General features: G+C 39.5%; 2 protein-coding genes across 3 annotated transcripts; one reads left to right on the forward strand and one right to left on the reverse strand.

The window, feature by feature from the left end:
- The first annotated feature begins 4,929 nt into the window (after nt 1-4,929).
- LOC140892512 (GDSL esterase/lipase At1g54790) lies at nt 4,930-6,628 on the forward strand. The gene is made up of 5 exons (XM_073301436.1): nt 4,930-5,163; nt 5,258-5,458; nt 5,539-5,705; nt 5,874-6,144; nt 6,223-6,628. The coding sequence occupies exons 1-5, from the start codon at nt 4,932-4,934 to the stop codon at nt 6,489-6,491; spliced, it is 1,140 nt and encodes a 379-aa protein (XP_073157537.1). The 5' UTR covers nt 4,930-4,931; the 3' UTR covers nt 6,492-6,628.
- A 1,322-nt stretch (nt 6,629-7,950) lies between these two features.
- Nucleotides 7,951-12,478, reverse strand: LOC140886097 (protein DA1-related 1-like). 2 transcript variants are annotated; one of them, XM_073292601.1, is made up of 13 exons: nt 12,219-12,478; nt 11,860-12,006; nt 11,259-11,416; nt 11,057-11,144; nt 10,501-10,795; nt 9,985-10,105; nt 9,790-9,873; nt 9,573-9,692; nt 9,126-9,338; nt 8,967-9,029; nt 8,766-8,881; nt 8,624-8,682; nt 7,951-8,532 (listed from the first exon to the last, which is right to left on the reverse strand). In XM_073292601.1, the coding sequence occupies exons 3-13, from the start codon at nt 11,367-11,369 to the stop codon at nt 8,183-8,185; spliced, it is 1,620 nt and encodes a 539-aa protein (XP_073148702.1). In that variant the 5' UTR covers nt 11,370-11,416; nt 11,860-12,006; nt 12,219-12,478; the 3' UTR covers nt 7,951-8,182. The 2 variants fall into 2 exon arrangements, with proteins under 2 accessions (XP_073148702.1, XP_073148703.1); XM_073292602.1 differs by lacking the exon at nt 12,219-12,478 and having other exon boundaries at nt 11,860-12,208.
- Between the last annotated feature and the right edge of the window lie 9,189 nt (nt 12,479-21,667).

Consider the following 21,667-nt stretch of genomic DNA (forward strand, 5'->3'; position numbering starts at 1 on the left):
GTCTTCCGGAGTAGCTTCCTTGGTCGACGCGGAATGGATGACTACATGTCACACATTCCTTTCAACATGGAGAAGTGTCTGGCGTTGAAAACTGGATCTTCTCTTCCAGCTCCATCCTGCTGGGATCCACATAATACAAACTTCTGCTGCCAACTTTGGCAATGACGATTTTGGAAAAGCCTAGACATCCTGCTATTCAAATTCCTGATACTGCTATTGTCATCGAATCCAACTTGTAATCCTAAAAACGATAACCCAAAATCAATACTATGTCCCAAAGAATCTTATTGCATGCTCTGATACCATAAATGTAGTGACCCGTGCCGTGATCACCTACTAATCAGAACTTAAGCATGCAATTAATCAATAAAATAATCTTAATCAGAGTAACTGCGTAATCTTAAAATAAAATAATACCAGGTAAGCTAATCCTAATGGTCAACCCTGCTAACCAGCCTTGGTCACCACCTAACCTCCCTGTCTTCGGGAGAACTACCTGCAACTGCCCCATGGAATAGGGCATCCAGCCAACAGAAAAAAAACCGGAAGTAAGCATGCTCAGTACGAGAGTAAGAGTATACGATGTTATGTGTGCATGTATGCAAATGAACTGGGTACCAAGACTCTCAGGTCAAAAAACAAGCTCAAAGACCGGGCCCAGGGTATATAGCACGTTGCACCGTTGCCTCAGGAGGTGGCTCGTATACCCACTAGATAATGGTGACCTGATACTAATACATGTGTTCAACCATAAAGGTGACCTGACACAAGACTTAAGTATCCAAGCATCCACAAGTCGTAGGGTGAGCGCCCTACTACAGGATACCTCTAAGGTAAAAGCTCAATATGCTCATGTATGCAACACACAGTCGTGACATGTTGTATATATAAAGTCATATAAAACATGCAATCACATAATCTATGCAAACACATAAAACATGCATACTCATCTGTATATCTCAAATAAATACTTCCATACCTTAGTAAGGCAGATCCTAGAAGCTTCCCCTCTAGGTCCAAGCCTACCATGCATCACTACAACAAAAATAACCCATGCATTACCTAGCATGCCAAACATCACCTACTAGGCTCTAAAATCCTTAATTAAACTATAGTCTACTCCCTATTTTCTATAGGGAACCAAAGCCATACCTTCGTCCGTTGTCAGCCCGCTGATGACGCATGCCTCAAAGCTTGGGCATAGCCTAGCTACGACCCCTGGATGACTCGCCACAGCTCCGCTACCTGGCTGCTACTGCGGACACTGTCTGCTAAAAAAAAACTACTACCTACTCCAACTCTTAAAATAAGAGTACCCAAAAGCTCATAAAAAATGGACTAACATGGGCCAAGGAGAGGTGTAATTGCATTGAACATGAGGCCCCTCTTCCCCTATTTATAGATCACAATCGGAAGCTCCGTTCTGTGCATGGAATCCACGTTGCAACTGGTTGAGATCGGAAGCTCCGATCTCTTGCATGTAGCTACGTGTACAATTCTCATCGCCATGTCTTCAGACAGTACATCGGAAGCTCCGTTGCTGCATTGAACTTCCGTTCGTACCGGCAGCTCCGATCTGCACAATGGTGGCTCCGCAGTGAACACCCATTTATTTATTATTTTTGGACCCCCGGGACATACCCTACCATTTTCGAACGTTCTGGATCTGATTTTCCACTTATTTTGACCAAATAAGAACTCTTTAAACATGTTTTGACACTTTTAAAATTATATGTCATTTTTTTAACATGTTTAAAATCACTTAATCTTGTAAAATGGAACCGGGCTACTACATTGCAAGAGTTTAAGACATACCCCTGCAAAAAAAGCTTTGAGTGATTAAGATGGTGTCGAGTACTGACGCTTAGTACCTAAGGTACGTGTCCTTGATTTTATTTTACTTTTGTGCATTGAGGACAATGCACATTTTAAGTTTGGGGGGTGTTTGAAATTTTGAAATTTTTTGATGAGTTAGTTTGAATTAAAGGCATGATGTGTAATTGTGTTGGCCTATGATGAAAATAATTTTGTGTGCTGCAAGGTCAATGTTAGTTATATTTAATTTTGAGTTCTCACCCATATGAACTATGCATTGATTGTTTAGAGTGGATTGGATGATTTGATTCTTAACTTTGGTGATTTATACTCAAGATCGAGGTGGACTTCTACAAGCTTATAAACGATTTAGGAAAATACATTGAAAGCTAAAAAGTTTTCAAAGTAACAGAGTTAAAAAAAAAATTTACAACTCCATCCGGGCCTGGAAATTGATTGAAATCCTAATCACCAATCCATGGCTAAGTTTGCGGATAAAATAGGATTGATGCTCCATCCGGGCTAAAGACGAGGGGATTGAAATCCGAATCCTATCTTTACATATAGCAAAGTCTGCGGGTAATTATAGGGGCTCAATAAAATAAAACCGGGTGCAAAATCCGGCGATTTTATGAGAATCCATGATATAAATGAAAAGTTCTTTTGATCTTAGTGAGTAGAAGTTGAACTTGGTAGATAGTTTTTTGAAACTAGAGAGCGAAATTGGTGAATCTATGAAACAAACTTGTTGCATTAGTGTATCGAAAGCGAGAAGGATAGACAAGATTGGCAAATCACACACACACGAGATCTCTTGAGAAAATTAGCGGACATGTGTATTGAATCTTTGAATGTAAAAATTCGGAGGCCGATTACATTACTCGTTATTATTTTGCTCGGGATTAGCAAAAGTCTAAGTTTGGGGGGATTTGATAAGTGCAATTTATGCACTTAATTTATATATGATTTTACTTGGCTTTTGTGATGTATTGAGTGGATTTTATGCGTGTTAGTTATTGTTTTTGTGAGTTGCACAGATTGGAGGAAAAGTAGCAAGAAGAAGCGGAAGAATGAATTATATAGCAGCAACTTTCGAAATTTACTGGAAATTTTTGAAACATCAAAATCCAATCTCTACCATTCATACTGAATTTTAGGATGTTTTAAAGTATTTGTAAAAATTTCAGCTCGATCTGACGGTTAGATTATGAGATATGAGTTTTTGAAAATTGTAGCGCGCTGCAGAAATCTCTACGCGAGAATGGAACATGGATAGGTGCGCTTCTACGCAAAATGGGCGCCTCTGCGCAAAATTCTGGACGAAACGAGAAAGGAAAAGAGAAAAGGAAGCGCATATGCATGAAAGATGAAGCAGAAGAGTGAAAAATTTAGCTTCTGCGTGAACTGGAAGCTTCTGCGTTAAAAAGACAGTAGAGGAGGAAAAGAGGGGAAAAGCTTCTGCGCCATCCTTAAGCATCTGCGCTTAATTCCAGAACATGAAAGTATGAGAGACACGCTTCTGCGATAATTCTCACGCATAGGCGTGAACTGATAAAAATAGGAAAATATCAGAGTTTTGGAAACTCAAAACACTCGATCCTTGGGCTTGATCTTGGGCTTTTCAACCAACATATAAAAGGAATTTTGAAGGTAAAAATTGTAAAGGCAGCCGCCGCACAACAACACAAAAATTGGAGAGCTGAACGTGAATTTTGGAGAGGGAAATCTGGAATCAACGTGAAGAGCTTAAAGAACAAAGAAGAAGATCGATCGACCGGACGCGGCATCGAATATTCGGATTTGTTTTCCTTCTTTTGAAATTATTATTATTGAATTGATGTCCAGATTTTTTAACATGATTTATTTTTGAAATATTTTGATCATGAACTAAATTTTTTTAGTCTAGAAGTTGACGTAGCCTGGTGTAGACACTTCTACAACTTTTGATTTTTATTGGATTGAATTCTCCTAGATTAATTGTTTTTTTCCTAGATTTGATAGTTTTTTCAATTAATTGATCTTTAATTGAATTGTAATATTTATTTGAAATTATTTCTCGGAAGAGGGGATTTTGAATAGGACTAATAGAAATTACACCGTTAATTGTTTATATGGCTCGGGAGAGTATATAACGTTAACGGAGCTTTTGAAAAGAACATTGTTTTACACATATCACTAAGACTAGATTTTTAATAGGGATATTGGAATTGAATCTTAGTTGATACATATTATTTGTTGCTCGGGAGAGGGAAATAATATAATTAAGTGTTCTTGGTTATTAATTGAATATAATTCATGAAAATATTTTAATTAGAAATAATTGTTGTCGAAACCAGGTGAAATCAAAACCTCTATACCATTTTCTCTCATTGATATTTTTTGAAATTTTGTGCGTGCTAGCTCAAGTTCATTGCTTATTTAATTTTTCTGCCAAACTCTAAAATTTGATTTTCTAAATAAAATTAGGACTATTTTAATTACAAATACTAAATATTTTTCAACTTTACTCCTCGTGGAATCAACACTCTACTTACTCTATATTAAAACTTAACAAGCATGCGCTTGCAAGCGTAAATTTCGCAACAAAAGGCCAATTATTGAATGAAGGCTAAAAAAAAGCTTTAAATGGTATTTTTGGAATTTAATATTATTTTAAAAATTAATTTACTTGAAGGCCAAAAGTCATTATGATAGTTTGTGGAATGTCTTTTTATGTTTATTTTTCTTTGTCATGATAATAAAATTATAATTATACAATAGATTAAAATATTTGTGAATAAAAATAATAGGCTTGAGCCCGACTCTTGAAAAAAATTTAATATATTAGAGTTCAGTTTTGATTTGAATTGAATAATACTTGAGACACAAATTTATAAATCAGTAATCCAACAAAGAGGATTACTTATTAGGATCAGATGAATGATATTAGATTTGCCTTAACATGTTGAATGATCTTTCGTTAGCTAACAGACCTTGATAGTGAAAAATTGACAAATACTTGTACTTTAGGACTTGTCCAAATTAGAAAGGGTGACTTTGAGTGCACACTAAAAATGCCAACAAACATCTTGTTAAAAGGACATGAGATCTGCCTTTTGTTTCAGCTATGAGGAAACATGGCTTCAAACATTTGCCAAATTCTCATCTTTCTGCTGCTAATATGCCTCCCTTCAGCCAAATCCATAGATTTCAACTATCCAGCAGTTTTCAATTTTGGAGACTCCAACTCGGACACTGGAGGACTCGTTTCTGGCCTTGGCGAGAGCCTTGATCCGCCCAATGGCCAGACTTACTTTAAGAAACCATCTGGGAGGTTCTGCGATGGCCGTCTGATCATCGATTTTCTGAGTATTCAGCACACCTTTTTTTACCAACTTTTCTCTCTCATTTTTTTTTCCTGATAAACATGGCTTGTATATGTGTTTTTCTAACAATGTAACAGTGGATGCCATGGACTTGCCCTTTCTAAATTCATATTTGGATGCGATTGGCGCGCCCAGTTTCAGAACCGGATGCAACTTTGCAGCTGCAGGCTCAACTATACTCCCGGCCACTGCATCATCCGTTAGCCCATTTTCATTTGGAATTCAAGTGGCTCAGTTTTTCAGATTCAAGGCAAAAGTTGAAGATCTACAGGCTAAACGTAAGTACATCCGTATTCTTACATTCAGTTTTTTCACCTTAAATCACGAGATGAGCATTAAACATAACTAATTTTTGCAGCAAGGAAATTTGACAAATACATTCCGGCACAAGATTCATTTCAGAAAGCACTCTACATGTTTGACATAGGCCAGAACGATTTAGCTGGTGCCTTCTATTCTAAGACGTTGGATCAAATTCTTGCTTCGATTCCCATAATTTTGTCTCAATTTGAAGACGGTATTGAGGTTAGTAGTCGAAATATTACACATAATGTCATCCACCTAATCGCCTGAAAACCATTCACAGAAGATACACTCATATTTTACAAAATTATGTGTACCATACAGATGATCTTCTAGACTGAAGAAAAACTTGAAATTTTTCATATCCATCCTATTTTTCTGTCCCTACAGAAGTTATATGAACAAGGGGCAAGAAATTTTTGGATCCATAACACAGGTCCCCTAGGTTGCTTGCCTCAAAATATTGCAAAATTTGGCACTGATGCATCTAGGCTGGACGAACTCGGGTGTGTCAGCTCTCACAACCAAGCTTCCAGACTTCTCAACCTGCAACTTCACGCTCTCTGTAAAAAGTTGCAATCCCAGTATCCGGATTCAAATGTCACATATGTCGATATTTTCACAATCAAATCAAATCTTATAGCAAACTATTCCCGTTACGGTTAGCATCCACAAATAATCTCTCTTCTTATCCAAAAGCACATTTATGAAGAGAATTTGAATGCATATCAATTTACAGGCTTTGAGCAGCCAGTAATGGCATGCTGTGGATATGGAGGCCCTCCATTGAATTACGACAGCCACATCTCCTGTGGCCAAACTAAACTCTTGAATGGAACTTCGCTAACAGCCAAAGGTTGCAGTGACAGTACAGAATATGTGAACTGGGATGGTATTCACTACACTGATGCTGCAAACCAGTATGTGGCGTCACAGATTCTGACCGGAAAATACTCGGATCCCTCATTTGCTGATAAGATGCCTTTTCTCTTAAAGCTGAAATTTTAAAAACTCGTCATTCTTTTATACTGATCGTGTTTGTTCATACATTCAATGTAATATTCAGTTATTGGATTTGATTTAAGAACGGGTTTTACTTTGTAGTACTACAAATTTATCATCTAATTAAAGCTTGCTGATGATTCTCTTTTCTTTAGAAAATTTATAACAAATAGCAATCGTTACTGGCATATTATCAACAAACAAAGCTAAAATGCGATGTTGCAAAGAAGATGGAGGAAGCTCGAAACAGAACCACAGAAGTTCACAGCATCAAATTTTTATATATGTGATAGTACACATAAATTGAAAGAGTACACATTGCAATCTCCAACATTTGGAGAGAGAGAGAGAGCGAGAGAGAGAATGAACATCCACTCAAGCATGTTCAAACTACGAAGAAGAGTACAAAGAAATGGAATAAACCTTGAATACATGTGAGGAAACAGAAAAACTAAGTTAGGAAAAAGTACTCCTAGATTGAACTCGATACTGTGGGATCAAGAATAGAATCACCAAAAGCCTGAATAAATTCATGGGCACCATTAACAGTTGACTAGCAGCAACAAAGCACAACTATGCCTTCGTTATTGCCTTTCTCAACAATCGGATACCAGCGTATTAATAGTCTTGGTTAGCAAAAGAACATGAACAGCTAAGTGATCTTCCCCACCTTCTAATAACACAAACATAAACACACACTGAACCTGCATTATTTGCTCTATTAATAGGCTCCATTTTTTTCCTTGCCATTATCACTCCAACTAACAACTCTTTGCTCCTAATTTTACAGTTTGCCTCGACCAGAGCCTACGAATTAATAAATTTGGTGCTCGAAACAACTTGTATCAGCTTGGATAAATTCAATAATTCATTGGTTGAAGTCAGATCATGATGCAAAAAGGCTTCCATTTTTTTTATGTCGTTTGCCTGTGTATATATATAAGTTAACTACACCAAGCATTTAACTTTTAAACCAATGTTTTCACTCAAATAACACAAACCAAAACAACAATGTTATCGATCGTGGAAATAAGCGGAGTCAAATTTGACTCATCAAAATTTTGGTCCGACGATCTTTGCCGTTTACAGGCTTTTCTTATTCTTGAATAGTTTAGGATTGTTCGAGACTCCATGTTCTTGAATTTCGCGCCACCATATTGGAAAAATAGAAAAATATATTCCCTGAACTACAAACTAAGTAATGCTCTGGAAACTCTTTAAGTTCTTGTTTGTTCATATCTACAGACCAAAAATCAAGTGGAATTTATAGAAGAGATACAAGAGATGAGATCAAAGGTTTTATTGATCGAACTGAAGTTGCTTAAGGGCATGGCCACGATTCAGGTAACATATTCACGCCATTTATTATCAATTCTCTGTAATAGAACAGAATAGATCGTAGGCAATGAAACTTGCAGATTAAGATTAGCTCTTGTCATTCTCAGATGAAATTTAAATAAATAAATAACGTGAAAACCAAGCATATCTTTATTCATCATAAACACTTTCTTTTTATCAGATCATAAACAATTTTTTCTGTGTACCTATCGACATGTATTCTGGCACAATGTGTGAGGCTCACAGTCAAAACAATACTGTATTGGTGCAACTTATTTTTATCATTAGTCACAACTTTCTTCACTTTCTTAAATTTTAATATTTTGATCCTATGAAGCTAATACTAAAATCCCAGCACACTAGCATGGAAAACTTCCTGTGAGCTTAATATGATCAAGAGTCCTCTTTAGATCAAACTCGAGCACGGACTTGTTGCCTTGCCTGAAACCATCTCCATATGCAGCTGAAGTGTCTGATTCAATCTGGTGCTTGAAAAATTCACCAAGTCTTTTCTCAAATTGGGATCGTTTTCCTTTCTTCGAAGAACTAGATGATGTCGAGGGAGAGGAGGAAGAGGAGGAAGCGGCAGATGAAGATGAAGTGGAAGCCATGTCACTACCAGAACCAGCAACAATTTCTGAATCCAACCACATATGTGCTAGCACTTGGCAGATACCTTCTTCCACATCCGGACTTAGATTTGGATAACCTGAATAAAAAATTAGTTCATGTTTTAAGTTCGACCCCATGGATCAAAATTAATGCCAGAGAATGGTGGAATCAAGAAAAAAACAAAACACCTTTAAGTCGCAGCCATGCGTGCATCATCTCATGGGCAAGAATTGATCCTGTCAATAACCTGGATTCACGGTATCTTTCAACTCTTCTGTGAATTCAAACAACCGAGAATAGGCATGTGGAACTTAAGGAGATACATCTTACCGAGGAAGACCATATAAGATGAGAATTGCTGTCACCTCACAGCTACGAACGAGCCTGTAAGGCTCAGTGAACATGTCTATTATTCGATGGCCACCAATTCTCGGACGCCTCAAAATCTGAAATTATAGTAAACTATCATCATAAATTTAATCTAACTAATTAGTCATACTTAGGATGAATGATTTTCAAAGATGTTCATACCGTGCTAATGGTTTGTTCTTCCGACAAGCAAAGACCTCTTGTCTCAGGCATGTGGTGATGACCCTGACCGCACAACAAATTTTAAAAAACTCAGCAAATATTCGTAAAAAGTGTTAAAACTTCGTCAATTCTTCAGTGTCCATAAAGCAAAAAACCTACATTTTTCTCTCCTTCCATGGCTTCATTTAGTGCCTGTCTCTCAACCAAGAGTAAAGGAATTTGCTGCTCCACCTTCATATTTAAACCTTCATAAAATTCTTGTATTTCAAGGTAAAGTGGTTGGCACTCATGGGTATCCATTATCGAAGAGTCCAAACACTCCAGACAGAGCTTCCTTCCATCGTCAAGAATCAAATATCTGGCATCTACCGGCTGCATAGAGAGTTTTGCATTGATCTGAGTATATTGAGAATGAGCATGATAGTAGCCCATATTGTGTCGAATTCACAAAGATCATGCACATATTATGTTGAGTTAATGAAGATCGCTTCCCATTGAACTTTCTTCTTCTTTCATGTTTTCACAAGTAATTTGTTGCCCCTAACCTGAAATCCTTTTTCTTTTCTTTTTTTTTTATATGTCAATACAATTTTATAGACACCTTACCTCCATTCTTTCGCAGCTGCAACAGCGAGGCGTTCCATCATTCTCGTGTGAAGGGCAATACTTCTGATGCCAGAAAGGATGTGCTCTATACTCAATAAGGCCGGCCACATTTGTTGGGATCTGTATCAGAAATGAAATAATTTAAGCGAATGCACGACGGGATTCACAATTATCTTAGCGTATTGAACACTCATCAAAATAAGGTTATGACACTTACAAATTTTTTGCAAACATCGCACTTGGGGTGATGCTGGTCCTTGTAGCAGGATTTATGGTAAGGGCGATTACTAAACATTGAAAACTGAAACAGAATTTACTTGAGAGTTCAAAGATATAAAAGAAATATCAAAGAACGTCTAGTTATGATCTCAAAACCAATATCAAAAGACTCAATTAAGAATTAGTTCAACACCTCATAATCTGATATTGGCTGATTACAAGCATGGCAACAAAAACAATCAGGATGCCAAACAGCCCCCATGCAACTCAAATATCTTCCATGGCCAATTTCACTGTTACAACCAGCACAGATTCTACCAATACAAACTGTCAGTTCCAGATGTCATAGGATCAACTATTTCATGGGAAGGAAATTGCAGCATGGAAATGCAATTTTCTTGCGCTTGTTTAGTTATTTGCATTTCTATTCCTTCACTTATCGATCTACTTAGACTTTGATCAACTAAGGGCACCAATAGAAGGCCGGAAATAACATTTTTAGGAACTTTCATGTACAATGTTTCTAAGCTGCAGGTTTCACTCCCTTCCCCACAAAAAGAAATCCCGTTCAGTCACCCTACTTCACCCCATCCAGTCTCGCACCCCTCTGCAATTTGCCCTTGGTTCGACTAATGGATATATAATCTCACTGAGTAAATACAAATCTTATAGCGAGACCTGAAAAATGGACCACAGGGAGAGTGATTACCTGTATCCTGGAAGATAGTGGAATGGATTAGGTGGAAAGAAACTTCCATAATCATATCGAGGTGATTGAGGTGGAAGTAGCCGAGGAGGTGATCGAGGTGGGAGTGGCCGAGGAGATGATCGAGGGGGGAGTAGCCGAGGAGGTGATCGAGGTGGAGATGATCGAGGAGGTGATCGAGGTGGAGATGATCGAGGAGGTGATGAGAGTGGAGGTGATTGAGGAGGTGATTCTGCATTCAAACTTTCTTGAAGGGCCCTAGCAAGCTGTTCATCTTCTTCCAAATGAGACTCGCAATCTATTAACGAAAACAATAAAAAATAGCAAGTTACTAAAATTGCAAGCATCAAAAAACTTCCAGAGCCTGGGGCAGCATTTCTTCGACCAGGAAACAAAAAATGAGGCTGTTATACATTCTACAGTAAATAAAGAAATTAGAGTGTTATGTAGATACACCACCAAACAAAAGATGGTGGTCACAACATACTAACAAACTTCCCGAACAGGTATTAAATTCACAATTCCACATTTAGTAGCTTCTTGATCTTGACTCACTTACCTATTACTTTTTTCCCTTTTTCATCCTCAGCAATAGAAAGGGCTATTGCTCGATCAATTTCTTCCTTGTCAAAATCTGACCAAGCTTCCTATATATAATAAGATTAAAACGACACTCACATCCTCAGATACTGAAAAGATCTCATAAAAATGCAAAAGAGATCAAAATAGCAAAGCTCGTAAACTAGCAGAAAAACAATCACCGTTGAAGTAGGAGGTCCTTCCCAAATTGTATCATCTTCATATTTCCCATGATATTGCCCTCTAGATATATTGTCGCTGGAACCTCTGAAAATCTTGGTTAGCCACCCCATAATGCAAATTCCTAACAATCTCTGGGACGGCACTTATATCCACGGGACTATGAATGGCGAAAACACAGGAAAAAGAGCCAAAAATTAATTTGTTTTTTAAAAAAATAAGGGTAATGAATATGAAGATTCAGTGAATATCTAAAAGTCCAAGGTTCAAATCCAAAAATGTTAAGAGGACCAACAATCGATCTTAATAAACCAATGATTCTGCAGCAGGAACCCAAATCAAATAAAACTAAACAATCTTAATCGCATCCATCAAGAACATTAACCATCCAAAGTTCATGGCTGTTCAATGATACAGAAACACTTCACTATATGTTAATGTATTTATTTGATCATATCCAATTATGAAGATTTATTCTTCAAGACTGGAAGGTTCTTTCAGATATTTGAGTAAGGAAGGTTTCTTGTCCACAATACCAAGAACCAAAATAGGGAAAACAACAGAATAAAGTAAATGATATTAAATTGTGTCAGAAGATTTTACCTCAAACAGTTGAAGAATCTGCAGAATTTCAAGGAATCTGATAAACCCCAGATCAGCAAAAGAATCCAATTCACCGATTGAAACCATAGTCACCACTAATAACTAGAGTGATCACACGAAAGATATCCCATATCCCCACATATCTCTCTACACACCAAACAAATCAATCCACATAAGAACAACAAAGGGATACAGAAACAGATCCAATCACTCTATGCTCATTGCTCAGTTGACTAAAAACAAGAACAAAATGGTTCTTCCTGGTTTAAAAGAAAGAACAAAAGTGGAAAAGTCCTATTTCTATTCTACGCAAACACTTTATTTCTGACCACTGTTAATGATGCAAGGATTACAAATACCTTCTGTTGAAAATTTGAAGATAATCCAAATGGGATTCAGTTTCAAGATTTCGTGCATTTCTCTGACGTGGGGTCTTTTGCTTGTAGACCCTTCTCTTCCACCATTAGTACGCTAAATGCCAAGACCCATAACTGTTAACCTTTTCATTTGACCAAGCGTCGGATCTTGCCCACACATTCACATCTCCTTCTTCTTCTTCTTTTTCTTGAATGGGTGAATGCGTGAAACGAAATCTAACCAAGTAATTGGTTCTTTAAAGCAAAGATTGAAGGTTCTCTCAATTTTTATTTTAAATAAAAGTTTTGATTTTTTTTTTAAAAAAAAAATTTGAATTTTAAGATTGCAATCAGATATGTCTCGAAGATATTGTCGGGGCTGCATGAGTTAACTCCGAATAATTATACCTTTTCAATATACTTTTATTATTTGATAACACTGATTCTCACTCAATTTTTTTTTCTTTGTCAATTTTTACTTCTTTTATCCTCGATAAAATATTTATATATTAGGAGGATATTTTAAAAATAATTTTCAGGAAACAAACAAATAATTTTCATTTCGGGGATAAATAATCAAACATTCCATTTAAAGTGAGGGGTTCTTATGAAATATTTGCTGATTTATTGTTTCATTGAGCTTCAACTAAACTCGAGAATATCATATTGTGAAATAAAATATTGCAAGATGCAAGAATTAATTTCATACTCTCCAATTAAAATCATATATGATCTTTCATTAGTTGGTAAGGTACTGACATGAAAAGCAAAAAAACAAAAACAAAAACAAAATTATTCATGATTTCTGCGCTTTTTTAAAAGAAAAATACTTGAGATAAGCTTTTGTATAATAAGAACTTGGAATCGACATATCGTTCCAAATCGAAGAGGAGGATAATATTAGATGAGCTATTAACTTACATGCTCTTTGCCATTTCTAATTTAACTCAAGTCAAGTGTACAACTAACTAAATAAATTTATATCATATATATTGTAAATTTATATATATATATATATATGTATGTTTTGTTTTTAAAATTATTTTCTAACTCGCAGTTGTTATCATTCGATATATACGATAAAATTTTGAGCTAACATAAAAGAATGTGACATCCTAGTAGTATTCAGACTCCTGACCTGGGATATGAATTGGATAAGTACCCAGGTTAGGACCGAGGACTCGAGTACTTGGGTTGATGGCGATGAGACGTCTGGTCCATCTGGAGTAGGGTACGAAGACCCCGAGACCCGAGGCGCCATGATAATGTGACGAAGCTTATTGTGAAGAGGCCCAAGGACCTGAGGATTTGGACCCGGATTAGAGTAGCAGCTGACTTGCTGGAAAGGGTGAAGACATAGATGGTGTCTTGGTTTGGAATGTTGGGGGCGAGCAGAAGAATTGGGGTAAGATACTTGGTGAAATGATGAGAAGACTCGGGATCTAAAGTGTAGTAGCCCGAAAATTGATGATTAAGTGTTAATCAATTCAATAAATCATGTTAGTTTAAGTTAAACATGATTAAGGAAACTCTTAATGGATTAACAGAGTCCAGAAATAGACCAAAAATGATCAGAAATGGTCCGGAGGGTCAAATGGAACGGACGCAACGTCCTAGGATCGGACGCAACGTTCGTGCCAGCAAGAATGAGTCATTGCTTACGCACATGATGTGACGTTCGGACGCAACGATGGAGGAACAGACGTTTTCCGTTCGATGTCTATAAATAGAGGTGCCGAGATTCATTTCCAGGCACACCTTTCACCTCTCTTCTCTCGATTCCTTAGTCATATAGCTTAGATCTAGGGAATTTTAGGCGTCCTATTGGGAATCCGGAAGTGGCGTAGCGATCCAGGCGTCGTAGCAGAGCTGTGGCCCAGGTATATCTTTTGCTTCTTAAAAATATTTAGGAGTATGCAATAACTTAGTTAAGGCTTTTAGAGCACTATAATAATATTAATATCATTTGGCAGTGTAGTGCGGATTATAGGCGTGGACCTAGAGCTAGTAGAGCTTGCCTAGTATTTGAGGTACAAAAGTACTGTTCGAGATATCCTGACTGAGTATGCATATATTATGTGACTGCATGATTTATATGACATGATTATATGCTGCATACTCTTGCATCTTGAGCTATCTCTTTTGAGATGTCTGTTAGTAGGGTTTTACCATATCCTGTTAGTGGATGGACTTCCATCGATTTGGGTCGGGAGTATCCACTGGTTTTCGGTAAGTGAGTTACCTCCTGAAGCGACGGCACAACATGCTACATACCAGGGCCCGATCTGTCTTTGTTATCTGATTCTTGGCCTCTAGTCAGTAGGAGGTACACTTGCATGCATGTATACTCATACTCTCGTGTTGGGCGTTTTATGCTCACTTCTCGTACTTTGTGTATCTGGACACCCTATTCCATGGGGCAGGTTTGCGATTGGATGAGGCGGGTGGATCCAAGAGGGGCTAGGCAGTGGATGGCCAGCTGGAGATTCGCCTAGGATTTTATTGTATTGGGTTGATACAGTAATTCGATTTGGTTGTATAACTATTTGGGTATTTACAGATTTCTTTTCTTGGGATTTTATATTTTTATTGCTTCCGCAGTTTAATTTTGGTTTACTGTTAAATTAAGTTAATTACATGCCTAAGTTTCTGATTAGTAGGTGATCTCGGTAAGGGTCACTACATTTATGGTATCAAAGCATGCATAGTATTCTTGGGATTTAGATTTTGCATAAGTTAACCGTGAGGTAATTTTTGTAGATGGCGGATCATGGTGATCATAGTATCCATGGCAATATAGGTGGACGTTGGGGCGATGGTGATCGGGAGCGTCGTCGAGAATGTCATCATCGTCGTCATGATGAGAACCGTTTCAGTGTGCGTCGATTCTTACAGATGGGTCCTAAGCCCTTAGTTGGAGGCGAGACTCCGGAGAATGCGAAGAACTGGCTAGATCATATGGAGACTTGCTTTCAGAAATTTCACTGTACTGAGGAGCAGAAGATGGAGACGCTTGGTTATCTTCTGGATGGGCGAGCCCGTAAGTGGTGGAGGTTCACTTCTGCACCGTTCATTGCGGCGAGAGGAGTTGCTACTTGGGCTGAGTTCCGCACAGCTTTTCAGAACCTGTACTTTCCTCCTGCACTCCGTCAGGCGAAGGCAGGTGAGTTACTGAGTTTACGTCAGAGACCTATGACGATTGACGAGTATTAGCAGAAGTTCTTTAATCTGTTATCCTATTGCCCCGAGATTGCTGACAGCTCTGAGATGAAGTACAATATGTTCCTTTAGGGTCTTAACCCGGAGATTAATGACAGGGTGGAGGTCGGTGATGATATGATCTATGAGGGTTTGGTGAGCCGTTGTCACCAGGCGGAGGATAGCATTCGACGTAACAGGTCTTTCTCTGAGTCTAGGCCTGCGAGTTCTTTGGGTCCCCGTGCTCAGTCTTTTAAGAAGTTCGGATCTACTTCTTCTTCCTCTGGTTCCGGTGGTGTTGTTCGTTGTGGGAAGAAGGAGAAGTGCGACCATTGTGGGAAGAACCATCCGACAGACAAATGTCGTAAAGTTTCTGGAGCATGTTTTCGATGTGGAGATGTTGGTCATCTCCGGAGGGATTGTCCATTAGCTGGGGGAGGCGGTTCTGGTTCTGGTTCAGGATTGGGTTCTCAGGCTACCGTTCAGCAGAGGTCGCAAGGACAGTCTGCTGGGAGTTCTCATTTGAAGCCGCGGACTTCTGGCCATGTGTTTGTCTTGAGGCATGATCAGGCAGTGGAGGAGAATGAGAAGGTCATCACAGATACATTTCTGTTATATGGTATACCTGCTCTTGTTCTCATTGACACTGGTGCATCTCATTCCTTCATTTCTGCACGTTTTGTTAAGAGACATAAGTTACCATGCATTGCACTAGACGTAGTCATTTCTGTTTCTACTCCGATGGGCCAATCTGCTTTGGCTAAGCGTCTAGTGATGGGTTGCCCTTTAGAGTTCGAAGGAAACATTCTGATAGCGAATCTCATGGTTCTTGCGATGGATGACTTCGATTGTATTCTGGGGATAGAATGTTGACGACCTATCGAGCTAGAGTGGACTGCTATTAGAGATTAGTACGCTTCCATCCGGATGGGAGTGATAGCTAGTTTTTCTATGGTGAGGAAGCGTGACCCCCGATGCCGTTAGTTTCAGCTTTGAAAGCCTGTCGAGCTCTAGAGTCTGGCGAGGAAGGTTACCTCATCTATGCAGTTGATCTGTCCGCTGAGAGCGTTGGGATAGAGAGTATTCCAGTTGTGAATGAATTCCCAGATGTATTTCCCGATGAGATTTTAGGTTTTCCTCCTGCTAGGGAAGTTGATTTTGGCATAGAGTTGATGTCGGTTACTTCGCCTATTTCTCAAGCACTGTATCGTCTGGCTCTGTCAGAGATGCGAGAGTTGAAGAATCAGTTACAGGATCTTTTGGACAAGGGGTACATTCGTCCTAGTGTATCTCCTTGGGGAGCTCCTGTTCTCTTTGTGAAGAAGAAGGATGCGGTTGTGCATTGACTATCGGCAGCTGAACCGAGTTACTGTGAAGAACAAGTATCCTTTGCCTCGTATTGATGTCTTGTTTGATCAGCTGCAGGGTACTTCGGTTTACTCCAAGATTCACTTGAGATCTGGGTATCATCATATGAGAGTTCGAGATTAGAACATAGCCAAGACTGTATTTCGTACTCGCTATGGGCATTACGAGTTTCTAGTGATGCCTTTCGGTTTGACTAATGCGCCGGCTATATTTATGGATCTGATGAACCGCATTTTCAGGGAGTTTTTGGATAAGTTTGTCTTGGTTTTCATTGACGATATTCTGGTGTATTGCGCGATGCGAACGAGCATGTTTCTCACTTGCGGTTGGTACTGCAGACTCTTTGGGATGAGCAGTTGTACGCCAAATTGATTAAGTGTGAGTTTTGGATGGATCAAGTGGACTTTCTTGGCCACATCATCTCCAGGGAGGGGATTTCTGTTGATCCAAGCAAGATCGAGGCGGTGCTTAATTGGTCACGTCCGACGACGGTTGCTGAGATCCGTAGTTTTTTGGGTCTAGTAGGATATTATCGTCGCTTTATTTTGAACTTCTCACAGCTAGCTCGACCTTTGACACAGCTTACCCGCAAGGGTATTGATTTTGAGTGGTCCTCAGAGTGCGAGGAGAATTTTTGTGAGCTTCGACGGCGGTTGACTTTTGCGCCAGTGTTGGCATTACCGTCAGGATATGGAGGGTATGTGGTGTACGCAGATGCTTCTCTTCAGGATTTAGGTTGTGTTCTGACTCAGAATGGGCATGTGATTGCATAAGCTTCTAGACAGTTGAATTTTCACGAAGACAATTATCCAGTTCATGATTTGGAGTTGGCATCTATTGTGTTCACTCTGAAGATCTGACGTCATTATCTGTATGGCGACAAATTTGAGATCTTCACCAACCACAAGAGTCTCAAGTATTTGTTCACTCAGGCGAAATTGAACATGAGGCAGAGACGTTGGATGGACTTGTTTAAGGACTATGATTGCGAGATTAAGTACCATCCGGGAGCTGCTAATCTCACCGCTGATGCATTGAGTCGCGAGGTGCGACTATCCGCACTTCAGACTTGTTCGATGTCTAGTGCGATCGGAGAGTGTTGTTCTTCAGGGTTTACCTTCAAGCACAAGAAAGGTATGCAGAGTATCCAGATGTTTGCGATATTATCTGAGCCAGCTTTGTATTCACAGATTTAGGATGCTCAGATGTCTGATTCGAAGATTCAGCGTTTGGCTCGTCTAGCCAAGGAAGGTAGCACGTCTGGATTTCACTATCAGTTAGATGGTTTTCTGTGTTTGTCTGGTAGACTTGTGATTCCGGAGGATGAAGAGTTGCGAGGGGAGATCTTGTCTCAGGCACATCGCACTAAGTTGAGTATTCATCCGGGGAGCAACAAGATGTGTAAGGATCTACGTACTCGTTTTTGGTGGAAGGGAATGAAACGCAACATGTATTAGTATGTTTCGAAATGCTTGGTTTGTCAGCAGGTCAAGGCAGAACACCGATGACCTGGAGGTTTGCTTCACAATCTACCTATTTCTGAGTGGAAATGGAAGCTTATCACGATTGATTTTGTGACCCATTTGCCGGTATCTTCGAGGAATTGTGATGCTATCTGGGTTGTGGTGGACCGACTCACCAAGTCAGCGCATTACATTGCCTATAGCCGAGAGTACTCTGTGGATCGTATGGCTCGGTTGTACATTCAGGAGATCGTTCGACTTCATGGAGTGCCTGTGAGCATTGTTAGCGACCGAGACCCCAGGTTTACTTCTAGGTTTTGGGGAAGTGTTCAGTGTGCGATGGACACTACTCTCAGTTTGAGTACCGCCTATCACCTGGAGACTGATGGACAGTCAGAGCGCACTATCCGTACTTTGGAGGATATGCTTCGAGCGTGCACTATGGACTTTGGTTCAGCCTGACAGGATCATTTGCCATTGATTGAGTTCGGATATAACAACAACTATCATAGTAGCAATGGGATGGTACCTTTTGAGGCGTTGTACGGGCGACGTTGTCGTAATCCACTCTTTTGGGAAGAAGTGGGGGAGAGACAGGCTGAGGGACCGGATTTAATACAGTAGGCAGCAGATATTGTTGATCAGATCAAGAAACGGATTAAGACTGCATAGGATCATCAGGCCAGTTATGCTAATACCAAGTGTAAACTTTTGCAGTTTGATGTTGGGGAGAAAATGTTTATGAGAGTTTCACCTTTTCCACAGAATTCTCAGATTTGGCCTCAAGGGCAAGTTGTCTCCCAGATTTATCGGTCCGTTTGAGATCTTGGAGAGCATTGGCGATCTGGATTATCGTCTAGCCTTGCCACCATATCTGTCTAGTATTCACGACGTGTTCCACGTATCTCTGCTGCGACGGTATGTGGCGGATCAATCTCATATTCTTCAGCCGTCTGAAGTTCTGTTGGATACAGATTTGACTTATATAGAGAGACCTATTCGTATCCTGGATCATAAGGATAAGGTCTTGCAAAATAAAGTCATTCCTCTGGTTTTAGTTCAGTGGCAGCGCCGAGGCACTGAAGAAGCCACTTGGGAGCTGGAAAGCAGGATGCGTTCAGAACATCCTGAGTTATTTTGATTTTATTGTCGTGTTGTATTCATGTTGAGAACTCTGTAAACGTTTAATTTGAATAAAGGTGTTTTTGCATGTTGTTTTACATTTATTACTTAAGATCTGATTTCGAGGACGAAATATCTTAAGTGGGGGAGAATGTAGTAGCCCGTACCCGAAATTGGTGATTAAGTGTTAATCAATCCAATAAATTGTGTTAGTTTAAGTTAAAAGTGATTAAGGGAACTCTTAATGGATTAACGGAGTCCGGAAATAGACCCAAAATGATCAGAAATGGTCCGGAGGATCAAGTGGAATGGACGCAACTTCCTAGGATCGGACGCAACGTTCGTGACAACAAAAATGCGTCATTGCTTATGCACATGATGTGACGTTCAAACGCAACGATGGCGAACGGACGCAACCAAGGTAGAACGGATGCAACGATCGAGGAACAGATGTTCCGTTCGATGTCTATAAATAGAGGTGCCGAGATTCATTTTCAGGCACACCTTTCACCTCTCTTCTCTCGATTCCTTAGTCTTCTAGCTTAGATCTAGGGAATTCTAGGCGTCCCATTGGGAATCTGGAAGTGGCGTAGCAATCCAGGCATCGTAGCGGAGCTGTGGCCTAGTTTTGAGGCAAGCGACATCAACGGGTTGACGACGGACGCAGGTATAGCTTTTGCTTCTTAAAAATATTTAAGAGTATGCAATAGCTTAGTTAAGGCTTTTAGAGCACGATAATGATATTAATATCATTTGGCAGTGTAGTGCGGATTATAGGCGTGGACCTAGAGCTGGTAGAGCTTGCCTAGTATTTGAGGTACAAAAGTATTGTTCGAGATATCCTGACTGAGTATGCATGTATTATGTGACTGCATTATTTATATGACATGATTATATGTTGCATACACTTGCATCTTGAGCTATCTCTTTTGAGATGTCTGTTAGTAGGGTTTTATCCTATCCTGTTAGTGGATGGACTTCCATCGATTTGGGTCCGGAGTATCCACTGGTTTTCGGTATATGACCCACCTCCTGAAGTGACGGCACAGCTTGCTACATACCAGAGCCCGGTCTGTCTTTGTTATCTGATTCTTGGCCTCTAGTCAGTAGGAGGTACACTTGCATGCATGTATACTCATACTCTCATGCTGAGCGTTATATGCTCATTTCTCATACTTTGTGTATCTGGACACCCTATTACATGGGGCAGGTTTGCGATTGGATGAGGCAGGTGGATCCAAGAGGGGCTAGGCAGTGGATGGCCAGCTGGAGCTTCGCCTAGGATTTTATTGTATTGGGTTGATACAGTAATTCGATTTGGTTGTATAACTATTTGGGTATTTATAGATTCCTTTTCTTGGGATTGTATGTTGTTATTGCTTCCGCAGTTTAATTCTTGTTTACTGTTTAAATTAAGTTAATTGCATGTCTAAGTTTCTAATTAGTAGGTGATCTCGGTAAGGGTCACTACATAAAGGGTGATGATCTAGTTCAGAGAGATAGAGATGTGGCGGACAGGGAAAGACGTCAAAACAAGTATGTCAAAATCATTATCAAGATATCTCCATATCTTTTAGATAAGGAAAGAATTTCTGATAAGAGATAAACTTAGATTTAAACAGGGATGTGGATCTCCGTGTCCAAGGTTTATCTATACATACATATGTTTATTTAATCTTTGTTTCGTGAGTTTTATAGTGTCTAGCATTATAATGACGTCGCCGAAAAACTCTCCCGACGCTCATTCACGAATTTCATTGTGTAGAGAAAACCGACTCAGGTCCAAAGCCACGGTGGAAGAGATATCTTGCTGGAGAAGCTTGTCACGTCTACCCAATTTTTTTCGGTGATAACTGTTGGGTTAAGAGTGCATGGGTGAGAGTAGTACTAGGATAGGTGACCTTCTGAGAAGCTCTAGTGCGTCAAGCTGCTGACGTTGCACTATTTGATATGGTTGGTCAAGTAGTCCATAAAATAAAGACACCGGATCTTAACGGCTAATAATAACACTGCTGGAGATAGTGTCGATGGTATGGAAAATGTCACGACCAAGGCTCTCGTGCGTGCCTGCGTGACTGCACAATGAGATTCTATAGCAACTATAGGTATTCATCATCGCTTTACAAAAATGATTAACCTAAGTTGCTCTAGAAGTCAATTGTAGCTCAATATAAACTCATTTTAAATCTTTCATTTTTCACATGTGAGACAGGGGTATCACAATCACCCCTCCTTCAGAAGGCGATGTCCTCGTCGCGTTCTGACCCCTCTATCCACCAGCACTGAGAATATAAAGGTGGC

Source organism: Henckelia pumila, chromosome 3 (assembly GCF_033568475.1).
Source record: "Henckelia pumila isolate YLH828 chromosome 3, ASM3356847v2, whole genome shotgun sequence".
NCBI classification, from domain to species: domain Eukaryota; kingdom Viridiplantae; phylum Streptophyta; class Magnoliopsida; order Lamiales; family Gesneriaceae; genus Henckelia; species Henckelia pumila.